General features: G+C 49.9%; 1 protein-coding gene across 1 annotated transcript; it reads left to right on the plus strand.

Moving 5' to 3' along the window:
• Nucleotides 1-919: 919 nt before the first annotated feature.
• F7 (coagulation factor VII) lies at nucleotides 920-15150 on the plus strand. Its single transcript, XM_033103803.1, has 8 exons — nucleotides 920-1025; nucleotides 6659-6819; nucleotides 8187-8211; nucleotides 8288-8401; nucleotides 10030-10170; nucleotides 11077-11186; nucleotides 13717-13843; nucleotides 14480-15150. Exons 1-8 carry the CDS (start codon nucleotides 956-958, stop codon nucleotides 15073-15075), a joined length of 1344 nt encoding a protein of 447 aa, XP_032959694.1. The 5' UTR covers nucleotides 920-955; the 3' UTR covers nucleotides 15076-15150.
• The last annotated feature ends 4388 nt before the right edge of the window (nucleotides 15151-19538 follow it).

Genomic DNA, 19538 nt, shown 5'->3' on the forward strand with positions numbered 1-19538 from the left:
TCCTAAAAAATTAAGCAATCCTTGCTAGTAACCACTAAAAATTCTAGAGGTGATCAATAAAACGCATTCTCCCCTAAGGACTAAATCTTCCATTTGGGGAGCAGGGCTGGGACCCTGCCGGAAATGAGCGGAGCTGGTGGTCCCAGTCTCCATTCACAGAAAGGGTATGATTTCCAGAGGGTTGAGCCCAGGCTCTCTCCAGAGGCTGGATGCCATGTGAGCCTTGCCAGGGTAACCGGGCATCCTGGTGGGCCCAGGACGGTCCCAGTTTCAGCACGGAACATCTGTCATCCTGAGAAACCTTTTCCTGCCTGGCAGCCCAGGACAGGGGGTCACCCTAGCTGTGCCCTGGGTCCAGGAGGAACAAGACCTGGATGCCAGGGGTACAGGAGTTGCCACCTGCAGCTGAAGTGGAATGGGGGGCTCAACTAAGGGCAGATGCCCCTTTTCCTGGTACTTCTCTGCCAGGCACTCTAGCTCCCCTAAGAAACCAGGCCTCCCTGGCGAGGACAGTCCTATGTTTCTTCTGTGGCTCTCATAAAAACATTAACATTCATACCCCACATATGCTCTCTTTACCAATATTATTAGTGTGGGCTATGGTAATTAATTCAATTAATTCCGTTTTCCTAACCCGCCATTGTAAGTCCTAAGGGCTTCAGAATTCTAAACTGCATTTGAGGTGCGTATGCCAAGTGCACCTCCAAACACCTACGTTTCAGAAAAGGCACCTCTGCTTTGCAGACTTGGCCATGCTATTCCTGGATTCCTGTACCTGGCATTCTGGGTGCAGGCCCTTTCTGTCTCTGATCCCCACTCTACCACAGCATTTGACACAGTGTTTGGGAGGATAGGTCTCCCTCCCCCATCCCTCTGGGCACTTTGAGGCTGAGAACTTTGCCCGCCTCCCCCACTGGAATGTCAACAGACGGGGAGTGACACCACCGACCACACCATGGTTTCCCAGCCTGGTAGGCTGGCCCTCCTCTGCTTTCTGCTGGGCCTGCGGGGGTCTCTGGCTGCAGGTATGTTGGGGGGTGGTTATCTATAAACCCCGTGAGAAGGGCAGCCTGGCGGTTGGCAGCCAAGCCTCCCAACCTCACCTTTATTCCTATTCACCACTGTGCTTGTTCCCGTCCACCGGGACCTTACCTTCCAGTTCACCAGGAGCATTTGCTGGCTCTGATATGATCTGCTTTCCTTCCAAAAAGCAAACAGTGCCCCGGCAAGTGCATTGGAGAAAAGTGCTATTGACTGTGCACGCTTTGGCAGAATTATTTTTCAAAGACTTTTGGGAGCCTGCAGCACTTTCCTGGCCACCAGTGGGGACCCACACTGTGCATTTGGAAAAGAGCACAGAATCTGGGGCGCAGGGGAGGGGGCGGGGTGTGTTTCCCTCTCGCTCCGTTCTCCCAGGCTTTCGGTTGGCCAATGTCAGGAACTGCGTGGGGACACTGGGCTGCGCTGTTCTACCACCACTGTGACAAAGGCCACCCTCCCTGCCCATCAAGTGTCCTGAGAAGCCTGAGTGGGGAAACATGGGTACATGCTTTATAAGCTGTCCTCATCGTGACTCCAGTACGGAGTGGTGGCCGCGGTGGAAACAAGGTGCTCACATTGTGCTCTAAAATCCAGTTCATGTCGTCTTTCAAATCCCACGGCAAGAAACTAGCCTGGGATCCAAGTGGTGGCATCACCCATCCTGATGACCTCAGAGGAGAGCGTTCCCTGCTCCGCAGAAAGTCAGTGCAGCCCATTGTCCTTTCTTAGGGCAGGAAACAGTGACAGCTGGCAGGTGACTTTCGTCTGCCTTGTTCTAGCCTATCTTTTCCAAATTCTTTGCAATAATCGTGTGTTACTTTATTACCAGACTTGCCTCTGGTTCCCTGAGAGCTTTTTGGTGCAAATTTTCTCTGCTCCGAGGGCAGATGATTCAGCTGAGGTTAGCCGCTGGCCTGTCCATGGTCTCGGGTCTCAAGCCTCCACCGCTTGCCCTCCCCACATGGGCTCCACAACCACGTCCCAGAAACCTCCATTCTTTGATGTTCCCTCAACTTCCAAACCAGATCAGGTTCCCAGAAATACCGACAGGCGCAACTCTCTAATTTTAAATATGTGGTCTCCTTCAGTCTGGGTGGCCGGGGATCTACCACTTCCCCCTTTCTCCGCATCCCCACACCTCGTAGCCTTCCGACCTGCCCTGGAGGCCCCCTGACTCACTCACTCATCATCCTTCTGAGGGACAGAAGGAGGTAGCACAGGCAGCCTGCCCTTCCTTCCTAGAAACCTCAGCCTCGCCAAAGCTGATCTCTTTCTCCTCTCTCCTCTGGGACTCAGTTTCCGCACTTTGCTTCTGCCTCACAATGCTGGCTTCATTCCGGATTTCCTCTTCTCACCCTGCTCACTGCACAGCTCCCAGCAGCACTGGTCACACACAGCAGGACCGGCCAGGGCTCTGTGAGCTTCCCTGGCCTCAGCCACACCCTTGACTTCAACCTCTGCACAATTGTAACTGGTCTCAACGTCCTCGCCTGTATTGCCAAGCCCTCTTGTGGGATGCAGTCCCCATGTCTGCCAGCACGTCCAAAAGAATCCTCAAAGTCAATGTTTTCAAATTGGTCCCTCGGCATCTCTGGGTGAGTTCTAAGCCTCACTCACCTCCCTTCCTCATAAGCAAAATGGGGGACACCAGCTAGCTGCAAGCAGCTATGGGGGTCACTGTGAGAGGATAGGAGGCGGCAAGTGCTCGGGAAGTTCCCAGAGGAGGTCGGAGCTCTTTAGTTCAGGTGGCATTGCAGGGGTGGGGAGAAGAGAGGCAGCTACAGAAGGTGACCGCTGCAGAATTGTCTGTGAGGGGTCAGATGCCTCGGAGAAACTTGGCTTGGGAGGCAGGCGGGGCTCTTCCCCAAGACCGGGGACTCAGACAGGAAAAGCAGACACAGTTGGGGTGGAGCGGAGGGAGGTGGACCTGCATGTGCTGCCTGTGAATGTGGGTTGGTCTGTAGGGACAGAGACCTGAGGTTCAGACACACTTCTAGGTGGAAATACACGTGCGGCTTCTGGTGTGTGGAGGGAGAGCCGAAGCCGGACATGGAGTGAGGTGGCTCGGAGTACCTTTAGGGTGGAAAGAAAAACCTGAAGGCTACAATAACTACACAGCTGCCAAGGAGGCTGGAGGGGGTGCGCAGAGAGCGGGGAGGAGCCTCAGAAAGAAGCCGAGTCTCAGCGGCCAGGGGAGGCAGTCCTGAGAAGTAGACAGCGGTCAGCAGGCCTCCTGCCATCAAGAAAAGCCTCTGGGGAGCCTGTGGGAGTCACGGTAGCTTTTGCTTACAGTGGATCTAAGAGTCAATATAAGAACCTGGGGGGGAGGTGAGGAATTTTTCTTCAAGAGTATCCTCTTAAAGGGAGAGTGAGAGGTTGGTGGCAAAGCAGAGAAAGTGTTTAGGTGAGTTAGGTGGGAGGAAAGAACCGACAACACTGGGAAGTAACCCGAGTTCCACAAGAGCTGGGCGGAACAACAGTGGCATGAAGTGAACGGGACTATTGGCCTTTAATGGAGACAAGGAATGCCGGCCCGTCCCCATCCGCCACCCTCAGCCAGGCCACCCTCCGCGCACCCTGGAGTCAGAGCAACCCCTGCCTCTCTCTACCCACGCCAGCCTCTCCCTGCCGCCTGACCTTTCTCAAATGCACATCTCATAAGACCCTCCTCCCCCATAGGACCCTCCAGCACATTCATTAAACTCTTGATAGAATGTTCTAGCAGATGTGTATTTTAATTACAGAAGTTACGCATGTTGATTGAACACAATTTGGAACAGAATAGCTGTTAACCCCCAAAGTTAATTTTTTATGTACATTCTTTCAATAAATTACATTTACTCATATATACCTCTTTATTTACAAAAAGGGATTATATAGTAGATATTGTTCTATTATCTTCTTTTTTTCACTTAATATCACATCTTTTTTTTTTTCTTTTTTGGAGATTTCCCTTATAAATATGTTAAAGAACAAAAATTCAACTAAGGCAATTTAAAGATCCAATAATCGGCTTTATTGTAGGGCAATATCCCTTCTAGTAAATAGAGAGGTGCTTTGAGAAGTACAAAGTGGAAGGTTTTTATAGGTAGAAACTGGGCAGGATAAGAAAGTTATTAGCACGAGAGAAAAAGGGCACCTTTCAATAGGGGAAGGGAGGCAGGGGGCTCAGTAAGCCGATTATCTCTCTAGTGTTAATCAGGAAATTCCAGACTGATTGGCTTAAGGTCACATTTCTGAGAGAGTCGGAAACTGCAGTTAATTCTTGATTTTTCTGTCCAGGGGGTAAGCCACTCTACCTTGGGCCTGGTTTTTCTTTTCCTTAACAAATGTGTCTCTTACAAAAGGGTAACTTCCACTCAGTTTTCAGAACTTCTCCTATGTCTGCTATTTCTTAAAAATAATCAGCCTAAAATAATCATTACATCAAAGAGGCATATTTTGGGATGACAAGTTCTTCCCTTCAACAGCAAGAGCAGACTTGCTCTTCCCTAACAAGAGCAAGTATTACCGTGTTTCCCCCAAAATAAGACCCAGCCAATCAACCCACCCCAATGAGTCACTTGGAGCAAAAATTAGTATAAGACCCAGTGTTACATTATGTTATGTTATGTTATGTTATGTTATGTTATGTTATGTTATGTTATGTTACGTTATATAAGACCTGGTCCCATATTATATAAGACCCAGTCCTATATTATAGTAAAATAAGACCAGGTCTTATAATTTTTGCTCCAAAAGACATACCAGAGCTGACTGTCCGGCTAGGTCTTACTTTCGGGGAAACAGGGTATATCTCGAGTCATAAGCCTACAATCAGAGACAGGAAGAAAATAAGAGTAAACAAACAAAAGGGCACTAATGGTTCACAGTGAAGGACAGGAAGAAAATAAGAGTAAACAAACAAAAGGGCACTAATGGTTCACAGTGAAGGGCAGTGTGGGGACAGAGTCCCAGAGAGCAGTTTCCAGGCTCTCGGCCTCACGTGGAAAGGTGCTGGCTGAGGTAGTAGATGGCCATCAGCTGTGACTAGTTGGCCATCAGCTGTTACTGGTTAGCCATTAACCACTGATATAACTGCTGTTGCTAAGCTAGCAAGCAGTTAGCAAGGGGTTAGTTGGTTGGCAGAGAAGCGTGGATTGTGGAGCCTGCTTCCAGTGTCTCTAACCCAGCTGCCAGCAAGACTATAGTGGTATGACTCCCCTATCTATGGATCCATGGGTGTTCCTTTTTGGCCTCACCATATCCTGCTTTCTTATGCGGGGAGCGGGAGCTGAGACCCCGCATGACACCATGCATGACAGGTAGTGTGACAATTTTTCTATAATAGTAATTTCATTTCTTGTAACCAAGACATAATGAATCTGGAAAATAAATAAGGCAAATCAAACTACTCCAAATTCAAGTAGAGAAAATTTTATATTATCAGATAATAACTTGTTGACACTGATGTGAATGGCAATAAATTAGTATCTAATACTAGTGAAGATGGGAAATGAATGTACTTTTTCCATTTGTGTGTTATTTGTAGCTTCAGATAATTTTTTAAATGCCTTACGGTGAGTTTAAACAATTTATTAGAAAACTTTGTAATGATAAATTAAAGTTTGAAAACAGTTCAATAATACTCTTTGGATATAAAACTATGATGTTAAATTACCTTGTGGGGACAGAGCCCCAGAAAGCAGTTTCCAGGCTCTCGGCCTCATGTGGAAAGGTGCTGGCTCAGGTAGTAGATGGCCATCAGCTGTGGCTGGTTGGCCGTCAGCTGTAACCATTGAGCCATTGGCCACTAATATAACTGCCGCGGCTACGGAGGGAAGTCAAGGAGAGAGGAGGAGACTGAAGGAGAGTGGAGGAGAGTCGGTCGGTTGGCAGCAAAGTGGACAGCAGGTCGCACGTCGTGAAAATCCAGCCTCCAGTGAGACCATAGTAGTATGACTCCCCTACCTATGGCTCCGTGGGTGTTCCTTTTTGGCCTAGCCATATCCTGCGTTCTTGTGTGGGGAGCGGGACCAGAGACCCCGCAGGCCGCCCCGCACAACATACCTAATAACTATTTTTTTGTCTGGGAGGAAAATTTTTTCCTCCATCCTTCTGGGTTCGTCTGGCTGGCTTAAGAATTAAATTGTTGTGAGACAGATTAACAGGAGAAAAGCCCGTTTAATTCCATATATGGGGGGTGGGACTCCATGAGCAAATGAGACCCCCAATGTCACATCTTCTTAAGCATTGTATTCCTGGTGGCAGGGGACAACCATCACGTGGTTTTCAGGTTATTGTTAGCAATAGCTCTCCTTATAGCTAGGTTTTTGAGCATGCCTCTGAGTATTTCCTTAGAATAAATTCCTAGAAGTAAAATGACCAAGTCAAAAGGTATGAGCATGTTCAATTAAAACTGAATGAACATATTGCCTTATCCTTGTACATAAGTTTGTGCCATGTTGTCTTGTCTCCAACCAGCCATAAGAAATCACTCCTATTTCGAATTCAGCCATGCCTATAGACAGGAACACTTTGATTCCTATTACTGAGTGGGACGAGACCAGTGTGGATGGTTTCTGTGCCATCTTGGTGTGACAGGTTGTGAATGTTTCATGGAACTCCCATTTCTCAGTCTTCATTACCCAGGAGGAAGCCCAAGGCATCTTGCACAGGCAAAGGCGTGCCAACTCGTTCCTGGAGGAGCTGTGGCCGGGCTCTCTAGAGAGAGAGTGCAAGGAGGAGCTGTGCTCCTTTGAGGAGGCCAGGGAGATCTTCAAGAACGATGAGAGAGCGGTGAGTTCTCCCTGGTAGGGGGCGCCCTCTGCGCCACGCAACATGTAGGTCAGTGTGCTCAGTCTTCAGGAAGGGAGCTCTGTGACAGCAGGAGTCACTCCTGTGTCTCCACTTCTGTGGTTGTGAGTGCTACGGGCCCAGCTGAACACACAGGTGCACAGCCCCTCGCTTTCTCAGTCACTTTTCTTCCTAAGGATGACTTCGCTTTCCTTAGTCAGAGCTCCCACAGCATTCCATACCTCCCCTCGTTACCAAGATCATCCTCCTCTCTGCAAACCAAGCATCCTAAATTTTACATCAAAGCATATAGTTTGAAAAGCACACGTGATGCGTCCCTTGCCCATCCAAGGAAGGTCCTCTAAAGTTGCCCCTGCTTCACAGAAGTGAAGCTGACAGAGCCGATGTCTAAGACACTGACCTAGATGAGCCTCTCACTGCTGCGCACCTGTGGGCACCTCTTCAGGGAAGCTTGTGTGAGGAAACACCTAGGAAACCACTGCTGCTTCCACCTGCCCTTGGGCCATATGGATAGAGTAGTCTTCATTTCTGTTTTCATTTTCTAAAAGAAGTATATTTAAAGTGTATCACATCCCTTTGAATACTTCAACAGGAGTGTGGGTCAGGTTGCAATGAGATAAGACCACACCTCACATTCACAGGTCACACACCTCACACTCACAGGACACACGCCTCATATTCACAGGATATCTCACACCCAACAGGAAGTAGGGATATTTGAGACAGAGGCTAACATGACCCTTTCCATGCAAATTGAAAATGGTCATACTTTGCTGCTGTGCACCATAGTTTTCCAAAGCAGTTTCAACAGTTTTAATCTTGTTTTATGCTCACAGCAACCCTGTGAGTTTGAATTCAGTCGACCAAAAGAACCCTCAGGAATCAGTTTGATGGATGGAGCCCTTTGCCATTCATAGAATGCCTCTACATCCACTACTGACCTTCTCCTCACATCACCCCATGTGTATGGATGACCACCCATAGGAGCAAATGGAGGCTCAGAGAACGTCTGAGTCTTGTCCCAGATTCACAACTCAGAGGTGGCAGAGTTGGGGCTAATTGGGGTTGAAACTCAGGTATTTTGACTTGGGAAAAGGATATTTGTGATCTCTGGCGGCCTTAATGATCTGAGGTAGAGATGGAGGATTAGGAAAAACCTTTCTCCCCCAGATAAGCCCAACTTATCTCCAGAGGAAAGTCTGGCTCCCAGAGCCTATTGCCAAAGGCCCCATGTCAGAAGCTCCCAGCCCACCCCGCCCACCCCAATTCATCAGTTCATTCCACGGATACCATGAATGTTTGCTTCTTGTGGACATATGTCTCATGGAGCTTCCTCTTTGTTCCCTCAGAAGCAGTTCTGGATTTCTTACAAAGGTGAGTAGGCAAACAGCCCACTTATCCCACCCACTACCCCTTCTCCTCAGCATACTAACACTGACTTATTCCACAGATGAGAACCAATGCGCCTCAAATCCATGCAAGAATGGAGGCTCCTGTGAGGACAATTTCCAGTCTTACATCTGCCTCTGCCCTGACGATTTTGAGGGCCGGAACTGTGAGACAAGTGAGGAACCCCATAGCGTGCAGACAGGGTCCCCGGGGCTGATGGGCATGGCCTGGTCAGGCGTGCGCTGGGCTCAGCCCCAATGGAAGCTTGGTCTAGGTGACCTTGAAGGACTCTGCCAATCTGAGAGTCTTGGATCTGGGGTTCAGAGATGCCAATTCTAAATCTTTATTGCGTTCTGGGAAATATAAAATTCTTGAGTTCACAGCAGTGGGATATTCTGTGGAGAGGGCCCCGATGAGAGTCACTACATCACTGCCCAGTTTCCACATATCCCACCTGCCAAGACAGTGGGGTAAACGTGACCTTCCCTACCTGCTATTACAAAGGTATGAGATTTTTTTTTCACCTTCCATATGCTAAAGTAGTGCAAAGTTCAGAGGTCCCTAAGACCATCCTCAAGTTCAATAATTTGCTGGAATGACTCAGAACTCACTGAAAGCTGATATACTCACAGTTACCATTTATAATAGCAAAAAGATACAGGTTAAAAGGGACCAGGTGCACGCTTCCAGTTGCCCTCTCCCAGGGCAGCCACATGGACAGTCTGTCATTCTCCAAGGCCAAGTATGACAAGATATATGAAATACCACCAACCCAGAAAACGCACCGAAGCCTCGGTGCCCAGAGATTTTACTGGGGCTCAGTCATGTAAACATGGCTGACCAACCATGTGGCTTACCTTGGTCTCCAGTCCCTCCAGAGGCTGAGCTGATACCATATGGCCAAAGACCCCACATGAATCACATTGTTAGACCATCCAGTGTGACCCAAGGCTCTCAGGGAAACAACCTTCTTTTCAGGCAGATTAAATTAAAAGCATCCAACTTACTCATGGTGGGGAGGTCACTTCCCAGCAGCTGAAGGCGAAGGCCAGGCTTCTCTTTGAGCACGGTCAATCCTTTCCCACTCAAGTGTACATTCTGATACTGAATGAGCTCTTTTGGGCCACAGCCAACTTCTGCTCTAAGCAGAACAGAGGTCAGATAGAGTGACAGACTAAGGAAAGAGGCTTCCTGCCACTTATTTGGGGCTAGAAAGCCTCAGCGTCTTTGCCCAGACTTGGATGCTCAGCAGTCCTGGTATGAATCACTTCTAGGACTGGCCTTCCCGCTGGTGGTCTTGGACTTTCACAGCAAGCCAACCCTGTTTCCCTCACCAAAGTGCTGTCTTTCAGAGTCAGGTCGAATCTTCCTCATCTCTGTCTGTCCAAACCAGTGGTTAACCCCAGACCAGGTCACTGGGCACCAGGGCCTGGCTACAGAGCAGTCCCTTGTATCTGGCCTCTCACTGGCAGGTCTCTGATTGAGTTGGACTTTTACTGTCTCCAAGGGATTTTTTGCTTTCCCCTGGCCCTCTTCAACTCCCCACCAGCTGCTACCAAGGGTGAGAGGTGGAGGCCACTGCTTGCTGGTCCTGTGTCCCCACTGCCTAGGTTGCTCAGACATGAGTGAGCACCCAAACACTGGGTCCCACCTTTCTGGATCAATCTGTAGAGTGGGGTAGTGCCAGGCTCAGTCTCTGTAGTTGGCAACTGAACACCACCTTCATACAGAATGCTGTCCCTGGCCCAAGGAGGGTTAGCCACCAGCAGAGGCCCCTCTCAGGCTGTCTCCTTCTGTCCTCAGACAAAAACGACCAGCTGATCTGTGAGAATGAAAATGGCGGCTGCCAGCAGTACTGCAGCAACCACGTGGAGACCAAGCGCTCCTGCTGGTGCCACAAGGGGTACACACTCCAGGCCGACGGGATGTCCTGCGCACCCGCAGGTAACAGCGACCTGCTCCAGGGCTTGTGTGCTGTTTCACTTCTGGATGAGCAGTTACCAATTCCTGCCCTGCCACAAGTTCTCTTCTCGGTTAAACGATGAGACGGGGTGGCATTCCATTGACTGAGCACCCACTACCTGCTGATCATTGCATGCTCACAGGCAGGGAGGACACAACTCTGGCCAGGGCAACAGTGGACAGGACAGAGCCTTGATTGCAGCTCCCTGGGTGGGCCTCAGGCCCCCTGCCCATTTCAGAGTCGCAAAACAAACTCTCCCTGCCCCACTTCCAGTTCTCTCCGCCGGGACTCTACACTGCCACATCCCGTGTCTGTACTGACTACAGCACAATTCTGGATATCAAATCTTTTTTAAAGGCAAGCACTTTTAAGAAAATTACTCCAAACCAACATCAAACTAATGGGGCTGCAATTCCAAAGCCTGGGGCCCTCCTAACCCTCTGTGTCTTCAGAAGTAGATGTACCCAGCCTGGTCAAAGCAACCTGAAATTCAGCTGCCCCCTATAAACACTTTTTTTTCTGACCCAAGAACTTCACTAGAGCAGACCAAAAACTAAGAGTGGGATCAAAATAGCGGCACAATTGTCTGAGAGGCTGGTTAGCCTTTAGATAGAGCATCATTCATCATTTAGGAAATTCAACAGCATTTCTTCCCCTTGGAAAAATTAGCAGAACCCAATTTCAAGAAGTAGGTCCCTCTGCTCCTGCAACAAAAGCCCTTGCTCCATCTACTCACCCAGCAGCTCCCACAAGGGCTCTGAGGCGTCCCATAGACCCAGGCAGGAGCCAGAGGCAGAACCACTGTCTGCAGGGCTCAGAGTCCTCTTCTCACTAGCGCGTTCATCTATCATAAATCCCCACATCTTGCTGACTTTTGTTTTATACAGTTGAATATCCATGCGGAAAAATACCTGTTCTGGAAAAAAGAAATGCCAGCCAACCCCAAGGCCGAATTGTGGGTGGCAATGTGTGCCCCAAAGGGGAGTGTCCCTGGCAGGTAAGGTTTCGGGGCCCCAGGGTCATTTGGGACTTCAAAGAGAAAGTGGGCAGGTCAGCCACAGGACACACCAGGCCCTAAGTTATCCCTGCTCTTGAAGTGTTTCAGTGGATTTCCTCTTTATTCTGAGGTCCAGTTGTTGACAACAGCCTCCATTCATCTCAGGTTTCAGTGCTCCCAGCAGCACCTCTGTCAGTTTACTTATTCTCCTCACACTGCTTCATCTCACTCCCCTTTTACAGATGAGGAAACTGAGACCATACAACTAATAAATGGTAGAGGCAGGATTTGAATCCAGCTCTGTGACCTCCAAAGCTCCATCTACTATCTGCCTCTGGAAGCTGAGATTTTTTTTTTTTCTTTTGTATGCCAGACATTGTTTTCTTTGTTTGTTTGTTTTTAATTTTATTATTTTTTTGATTACCATCCCTCCACCCTTCCCCCTTGGCAACCATCAACTTGCTCTCCATATCTATGGGTTTGTTTCTGTTTTGTTTTGTTTATTCATTTATTTTGCTTTTTTAGATTCCACTTATAAGTGAGCTCACACAGTATGATTCTTGATCCGTAACAAAGTCCTCCTGCAGGCCAGGAGGCTGTCCCCGGCATGTGGTCAGGTCAGTGGGCCATGGCTCCTCCAGGACGCCTCTCCGCAAGGCTGCCTATGAGCCTGGTACCAGTTGGAAATGCAGAGTCTCAGGCCTCTGGACCCACTGGGTCAACATCTGCACTTCATGAGAACCCAGGGATGTGTGCACACTCAAGTGTGAGAAGAGCTGCAGCTGAGACCTGCAAACTCAGGTCTGAGCCCGAATCAGTGACTCTTCTTTAACCCTTCATTCAGGGACACCCCAAGTTAAACAGTTAAAAATGTTTAGAAATAAAAGTATGAGAACCTTGTAGGGGAAATTGGAGAATTGCGGTCATCCTTGGCCTGACCCCAGGCTCAGGGCAGCTCCAGTCCTCTCATTTCGTGGCCATTTGGCCCCTTCAGACACTCAGAAGTTGCATCTCTTGCTGAGCTGGCAGCCTTGTGCCCACCTGGCCTCCCCCTGCTCCACCCCACCTCCCACAGCATTTGGGGCCAGGGTGAGGCCTTTGCAGCCCAGGGTCCAGTTCTCAGCTTTACAGAACCCTGGTTTTTGGCATCCAGAGAAAGGATCTGAGCTAGACACACCCAAATGGGACCAATATGTTCACCAGAATCCCCTGTAATTGGGTGGCAAAGCCTCTCCGAGGTAGAGGCAGAGCTGGTCCCAGAAATGGGGATTTCTGTGCCTTTACAATGGGGAGCGCTCAGGTGGGCTTGCTGGGGGTAAGTGCAGCAGGCACTACTTCCCAGCATACACTCCCCGGGCCTGGCCCCGCCAAGACCTCATGTCTCAGTATCATTTAACCCCCACAATCCCACCCAAGAGGTAGGTGCAATCTCACCCCATTTTATAGGTGAGGAGCCTGAGGCCCAGCAAGATCCAGTGCCTTGCCCACATCAGAGCTGAGAGTCAGGTCCAAAAGGCCCAGATCCAGCTTCTTACAACCACTCCAGACCCCCCCTCTCATATCTGCAGCCACAGATTCACTGTCATCCAGGACAGGGTTAGATTTTAAGGGGCCTTCAACTGACAGGGCCTGTGGCCTTGAGCCTGACGGTAGCTCTTTTCATCCATCATGGCAGAATTTTATGGTGGATTTTTATTTTTCTCCAAGAGGCCCAGTAGTTGCCAGTTTGGGTGAGAAGAGGGGCACCTCCTCAGCACCATTTGTCCTGCTGTTCACAAGTCATCACATGAGGCCTCAGATTGGCTGACCCCATTTCCAGTCTCTTCCCTCCCTGGTTGATCCAACTTAACCACAACACATGGTGACCATCGAAAACCAGACCAGGACTGTTTACTAGCTGGTCCATATTACCCATGGCCAGGCCTCCCTCTGGCCTTGGAATTCCCCACTGTCCACAGGCCAACCTGGCCAGAGACTTTGGCTCCTTTCCCATCCATCGTGGGAGAATCACTGAAGGGCAAATATCTCCCTGCAGGATTCATTCAAGGATCCACTCAGCACCCTCTGTGCTTTTAGGAGGAAGAAAAGAAAAGGAAATATTTATTGAGGGTCTAGAACCATCAATAAACCTAGATGCCTAGAACCATGCTCAGTGCTTCACTGTGGTACTTCATTTACTCCTCACGTGCTCTAGGAGCATGACGTTTGGCCTGATCTTTGCAAATCAAGTATGTTGGGGCAAGCGTGGATGACCATACGAGGAGACGCACAAAGAAATCCAACACCAACATTTTTATTGCCAGGCCAGTGCCCGTGAGCTTCCCCTTCCCTTAGCTACATGGGGAAACAGCCTATTGGAGCAAAGCTGCAACAGCTTTGCCCAGGAAGGGTTCTGGGGAGGCCCCAGGATTTCAGAAACCATCCTGTAAATGCAGCCCATCCCTGAGGTGCAGGGCAAAGGTGAGTCTCCAAGGAAGGGGATCCCAAGGACAATAATGTGACCTTCCAATGTCTGTTGTGCCTTTGTCAGGCTGCGCTGAAGCTGAACGGTGGCCTGCTGCTGTGTGGGGGCACCCTGATTGACACCACCTGGGTGGTCTCTGCAGCCCACTGTTTTGACAAAATCACGAGCTGGAAGAACCTGACGGTGGTAGTGGGTAGGTTTTTGTCACTTCCTGATAAGAACAATTCTTGAGTGATAACAACTCAGGACTAAGATTCGAGGTATTGAACCACCAGCTTCCTCAACAAGATGAACTTCTCAAAAAAATAAAGTGGGCAGCATCTGGACAAACCCCAGTGCTCATAGGGAGCCACTGTGGGCACCGTCCCCTCAGCCTCTTTCCCACCCAAAAAAAGACATGGGGGGCGATGCTGTACCCAGTTGTCTCGCTTGGGCCAAGAGCCCCAAGGGGGATGCAGCTGCCCAGGGCTCCATGGGCCACCATGGACGGGCCTCTGCTTGGTGGGTTTATGGGATGACAAGGACCCCTAGAGAGGTCCAGGCCCTCTCTAGAAAGAACTGGGGAATCAGGCACACATAGCTGCCTGGCCCAGCACCCCAGGTCCCAGATTCTTCACTTGCCTTCAGAACCCCAGGTCCCAGATTCACCCTCAATTCACACTCTGCATGGAGCCCACCGGTGGCCACTTGGGAAGGCTGCTCTGGCCAGCTTGAGGGTGATGTAGGGCTCCACTACCCCAAAGGAGGGGCCTACCCTATTGAGATTCGGGAAGGGACATTCCCTAAGGTTGCAGGGCAAGGCGCATGAGCAGTGTTGGTCTCCCCACAGGCGAGCACGACCTGAGTGAGGAGGACGGAGATGAGCAGGAGCGGCAAGTCGCTCAGGTCATCATGCCCAACAAGTACGTCAGAGGCAAGACGAACCACGACATCGCCCTGCTCCGCCTGAGCAGGCCCGTGGCCTTCACAGACTACGTGGTACCTCTCTGTCTGCCCGAGAAGACCTTCTCTGAGAGGACACTGGCCTTCATCCGCTTCTCGTCCGTCAGCGGCTGGGGCCAGCTCCTCGACAGGGGCGCCACAGCCCTTGAGCTCATGACCATCGATGTGCCTCGGCTGATGACCCAGGACTGCCTGGAGCAGTCAAAATGGAAGCAAGACTCCCCAAAGGTCACAGAGAACATGTTCTGTGCTGGCTATCTGGATGGGAGCAAGGACGCCTGCAAGGGGGACAGCGGGGGCCCACATGCCACCAAGTTCCAGAGCACATGGTACCTGACGGGCATCGTCAGCTGGGGTGTGGGCTGTGCCGCCAAAGGCCACATCGGGGTGTACACCAGGGTCTCCCAGTACACCGAGTGGCTCCACAAGCTTATGAGCTCGAAAGCACCCTCAGAAGGCCTCCTCCGAGCCCCATTCCCCTAGCACTGCTGTGTCAGCTCCATGGACCTTCCTCTTGCAAAATAAAGCTGCTGCTGTTTGGGCGGTCCTGGCATCAAATCTCATACATTCTTTTGCCGTTCTTGGAGTGGAGAGGAAGGAAGGGAGAGAAACAGAGAGACTGCAAGAGAGACAGAAGGACAGATAGAATGAAAGAAGGAGAGACAGGCCCAGAGAAGGAAGAAAGAGAGAATGAAGGATGGAGAGAGAGACTGAGAGACGGAGAGAAAGATGGAGAAAAGAATAGAGAAAGACCAAGATGAGAGGGGTAGAGAGAGATGGAGAGACAGAAAAACTGAGGGGAGAGATTCTAAAGAGGTAGAGAGAGAAAGAGACGCAGAGATTCAAAAAGACATACTGAGAGGGAAATAGCGAGAGACACATGGCAGTGGGCCAGGGAGAAAGGAAGTGCTGCCATGGAGACAGAAGTGACCTTGCTTACACATTTCTGCTCCTTCTCAGGACCGACACAGTGGAGGTGTGCACGCATGTGTTCAGCCAGTGATGTGTGCTACTTTCTGAGGCTGTCTTTTAACTTTCACCTTTTTTCCCTCTTATACAACTATTTCATCTTCATTTCAGATAAATTAAATTGGAAGCATCATCCATTCACTTTGGTGGATATCATTCCAGATTTGTTCTGTGCATGTATCTTTTACCATAAAAATGAGCTACATTAAACACTCTATACACCTGAAACTAATAACAAAAATAAAATAAAATAAAACCCTTGTTTGGAATAACTCAAACTCTAGCATCTGGCAATAAAAATGTTCTGATCTAAATAAATAAATAAATACACAAACAAACTAACTGGAAAAAAAAACCACTCTCCATTCCGTCTGCCATTTGTTCTCTCCACAACAAACAGCTGAATCTCCTTAGTGCATTTTTTCTGGCTGCCTGCCATTCATAGATTGTTTATATTCATTTCATTGAGACCCTGGTGTTTGTCATCAAGCTGTCTTTTCTTTCACAATTGCCCACATAACTGAAATGGGAGGCTGATTTTTTAAACTGAGAGCTCTCTGATGGATTTGAGAAGCTATGGTTCCCACAACCCTGTAGAACTGGATGTTTCCTTCCTGTCAAGGCCCTCGTTGATGACACTCTTCAAAGAGAGGCCCAGGGACGCTCCACAAAAGGCAAGTTTCCAGGTCCTGCCTAGGTCAGTGGGATCCAAGGTGGGTAGGACCAGGTGAGTTACATTTTTATCAAGAACCTCAGGTAATTGTGGGCACACTAAACCATAGGTCTTAAGTGAGAAGGAAACAAATGATCAAAGTTCAAGTGGGTCCCACCTGAACTTGGTGAAGGTGGGTGGAGCAAACCCGGCAGGCACCCGCCTCCCTCAGGACACGACTAGAGGACAGCAAGTGGCCTGGCCTGTGCCTGGAACACCAAAGGTGTTTAACACATGTGAGTTAGGGTGCCAGCACTTGCTCTGCAGAACAGTGAAGCCATATTTCGTTTAGAGTAGACCAGGGTCTGCAAGCTACTGCTGGTGCTGAGTCCTAGCCACCTGGTTTTGTAAATGAAGTTTTATTGGGACCTACTGTTCCTTTACACATCATCCATTGCTGCTTAAAAGTGCATCATTGAGGGTTAGCTGGATGGCCCAGTTGGTTAGAGCGTGAGCTCTGAACAACAGGGCTGCTGGTCCGATTCCTACATGAGCCAGTGAGCTGCGCCCTCCACAACTAGATTGAAGACAACGAGCTGCCGCTGAGCTGCCGGAGGGGCAGCCAGATGGCTCAGTTGGTTAGAGCACGAGCTCTCAACAACAAGGTTGCCAGTTCAATTCCTGCATGGGATGATGGGCTGCGCCCCCTGCAAATAAAGAGTGAAAACAGCAACTGGACTTGGAGCTGAGCTGCACCCTCTACAACTAGACTGAAGGACAATGACTTGGAGCTGATGGGCCCTGGAGAAACACACTGTTCCCCAATATTCCTCAAAAAAAAAAAAAAATTAAAAACAAAAAAAAGGCTACTTTCAAAAACAAACAAAAATCAGGGCAGCATTGAGTCACTGGGACAGAGACTGGCCAAAGAGACCATCTGACCCACAGACCTAACGTATTCACAATCTGGGTCTTTACAGACAAGGCTTGCTGCCCTGGTCAGGATGCAATTTTTAGGGATCTCACCGAGCGATGGCATGAGCACTTTAAGAGACCCGACAGGGCCAGACCTCCTGGAGTCAGTCTGACTCTGACTCTTTCTCTTGGCCAAGCCGCTTATTCTCCGTGTGCCTTGTTTCCTCATCTGTAAAACGGGAGCCCACTGTGATGCTGTTCATGAGGATGAAACCACAGCACATGACATGGGGCATCTGGGAGCACTCAATCATGTCATCATGGACAGTGAAGCCTGTTTGCAAACACCCAGAGGTCCTCCAGCTCAACAGCTCAGGCTATGGACATTTAGGGGAAATTCTGCAACCAAAATGTGAGAGGGCTCAGGAGGAATAAGCCCAGCGAATCTCTTGTTTCTCTCTGGAAATGAAAGCTGTCTGGACCCTCTTCCTGGGAAAAAAAGGGGGGAGGAGAGATGAGGTCCTGGAAAAAAGTGGGGAGATGGGGCTGAAGGGGCCAGGCCAGGAGCCCCCAGACCCACATTGAGTAAAACAGAGTCCTGTGCATCACTGGCTCTGCCTCGGTTTCCCCAGCTATCAATGGGACACAGGCCCCTACCTCACAGAGCTGTTCGTAAACATGGGTGCCAGGTGACATCAGGACAACACTTGATGTACTAACCATTAGGGATCATGTCCATCTTTCTGCGAGTGGAGTCCAGATCATTTCCCACTCACCAGGGGCTGGGGACAGGCGGGGGCTCACACAGAATATGGCCTCCCCCCACATGCTAAACGTGTCCAGAGACATCATCACAACATAAATTGACCAGGTGAGACAGGCCCAGGACACCAACTGCGGGTTATCCCTGAGGACCAGGCTCTGCACATCACAGTGACCACCCCCAGATAAAGACCACCCTGGCCTCAGCCCCCAGAGCAGGAGCATCTTGGGACCACACTGATTCACTCAATCTGTTGGTGTTTATTGAGCATCTACTGTATGTCAGACACTCCTCTAGGTACTAGAGACAGAGCAACAAACAAGCTAGACAATGGTGCTTATATCCAAGTGACCATGGGCCTTGGATAATAATCAGTCACCACATGCAGAATCAGTCCTGGGTGATGGGTGCTGTGGGATAGAGTGCAGTCTTTTTCTGTCTCTCTCAATGAAGCATTCATCTTGCCAGCGGGTTCTGAAGACTTTTCCTCCAGAACCTGGAGTCTGGCTGCAGAGACCTTGGTCAGCCCAAGAGCTCACGCTGCATCCCCATGCCTGACGCCTTGAGGAGGTTTCCAGGCTGGGAGAGAAGCCTGGACCGGTGTGTACCCTCTGTGTAGCTCGCACACCTCCCTCCCAGCCTGGCTGCCAAGGGGGCAGTCTGCTTCTGGTGACCTGAGATGATTTGCCCTTCCCTGGCATTTACCGTTTGTTATAAACACACACAACTTTGAGATCTGGAATCTTCCTGGGATGACAGCCAAATAGTGAGACTTCCAGTGCCCTCCATATTTCTTGGCTCTGCATGAGAAGAGTAGAGAATGAGAGCCATGGGAGAGGGCTGGATGCTGAAGCTGCCTCCAATCCTGGTCCTCAGGCACCAGGCCACCCTCCATGTTCTCTCCTGGATGACCTGTACTGAGCTTCGCGGAAGTGAGAAATGGACGTCACCGTGAGGCCTCTGACTCAGGGCTCATTCTCCCCAGCCCCCAACCTGGCCCTCAGTAGGGGTATGTGAGGTGGTCATGTCAGGCTAAGCCATGTGCCTCCATGGCGCACCCAGCAGCTCCTCCTGGCACAGGCCCTCCCAACCTCGGGCTAGCCTGTCCTGTGGGCAACAGATCACACAGGGGCGCCGGCCCAGCAATCCCCTCAGGCACGCCAGCCAAGGGACAGCCTCCCAGAAGTATGTGTAGGAGCCATGTGGCATGGAAGCCTCACAAGATACGCTCTGCTTCTAGGAGCCTCTGCAGGTGAAGTGCAGGCACCAGGGCCCTTTGTGCTGAAGACTCTTTGTGGGGCCACACCTGACACCACCTGGAGAGAGAGGCTTTTGAGCGGAAGGAACATTTTAGACCTAGAGAAAGACAGGACACTGGGGCAAAAAGTCCTGGGTTCAAATCCCAATTGTACCACAGATGCTTCACCTCTCTCTAAACGTCAGTTTTCTGATCTAGAGAAAAGATGGGAGAAATGATAATTAGCTTTTATCATGGTAAGGATGAAATGAGAGCTACACGTAAATGTCTGAAATAAAATGACATTTTTACTCTCAGAACAAAAAATTCCTATCCCCGCAGCAGTTTCCCCTGGATATGGTTACTGAGGAGAATGAGGTTTGGTAGAGACATCCCCAGGGCTACAGGCC

The sequence above is a fragment of the Rhinolophus ferrumequinum genome, chromosome 4 (genome assembly GCF_004115265.2).
Source record: "Rhinolophus ferrumequinum isolate MPI-CBG mRhiFer1 chromosome 4, mRhiFer1_v1.p, whole genome shotgun sequence".
Lineage (NCBI taxonomy): Eukaryota > Metazoa > Chordata > Mammalia > Chiroptera > Rhinolophidae > Rhinolophus > Rhinolophus ferrumequinum.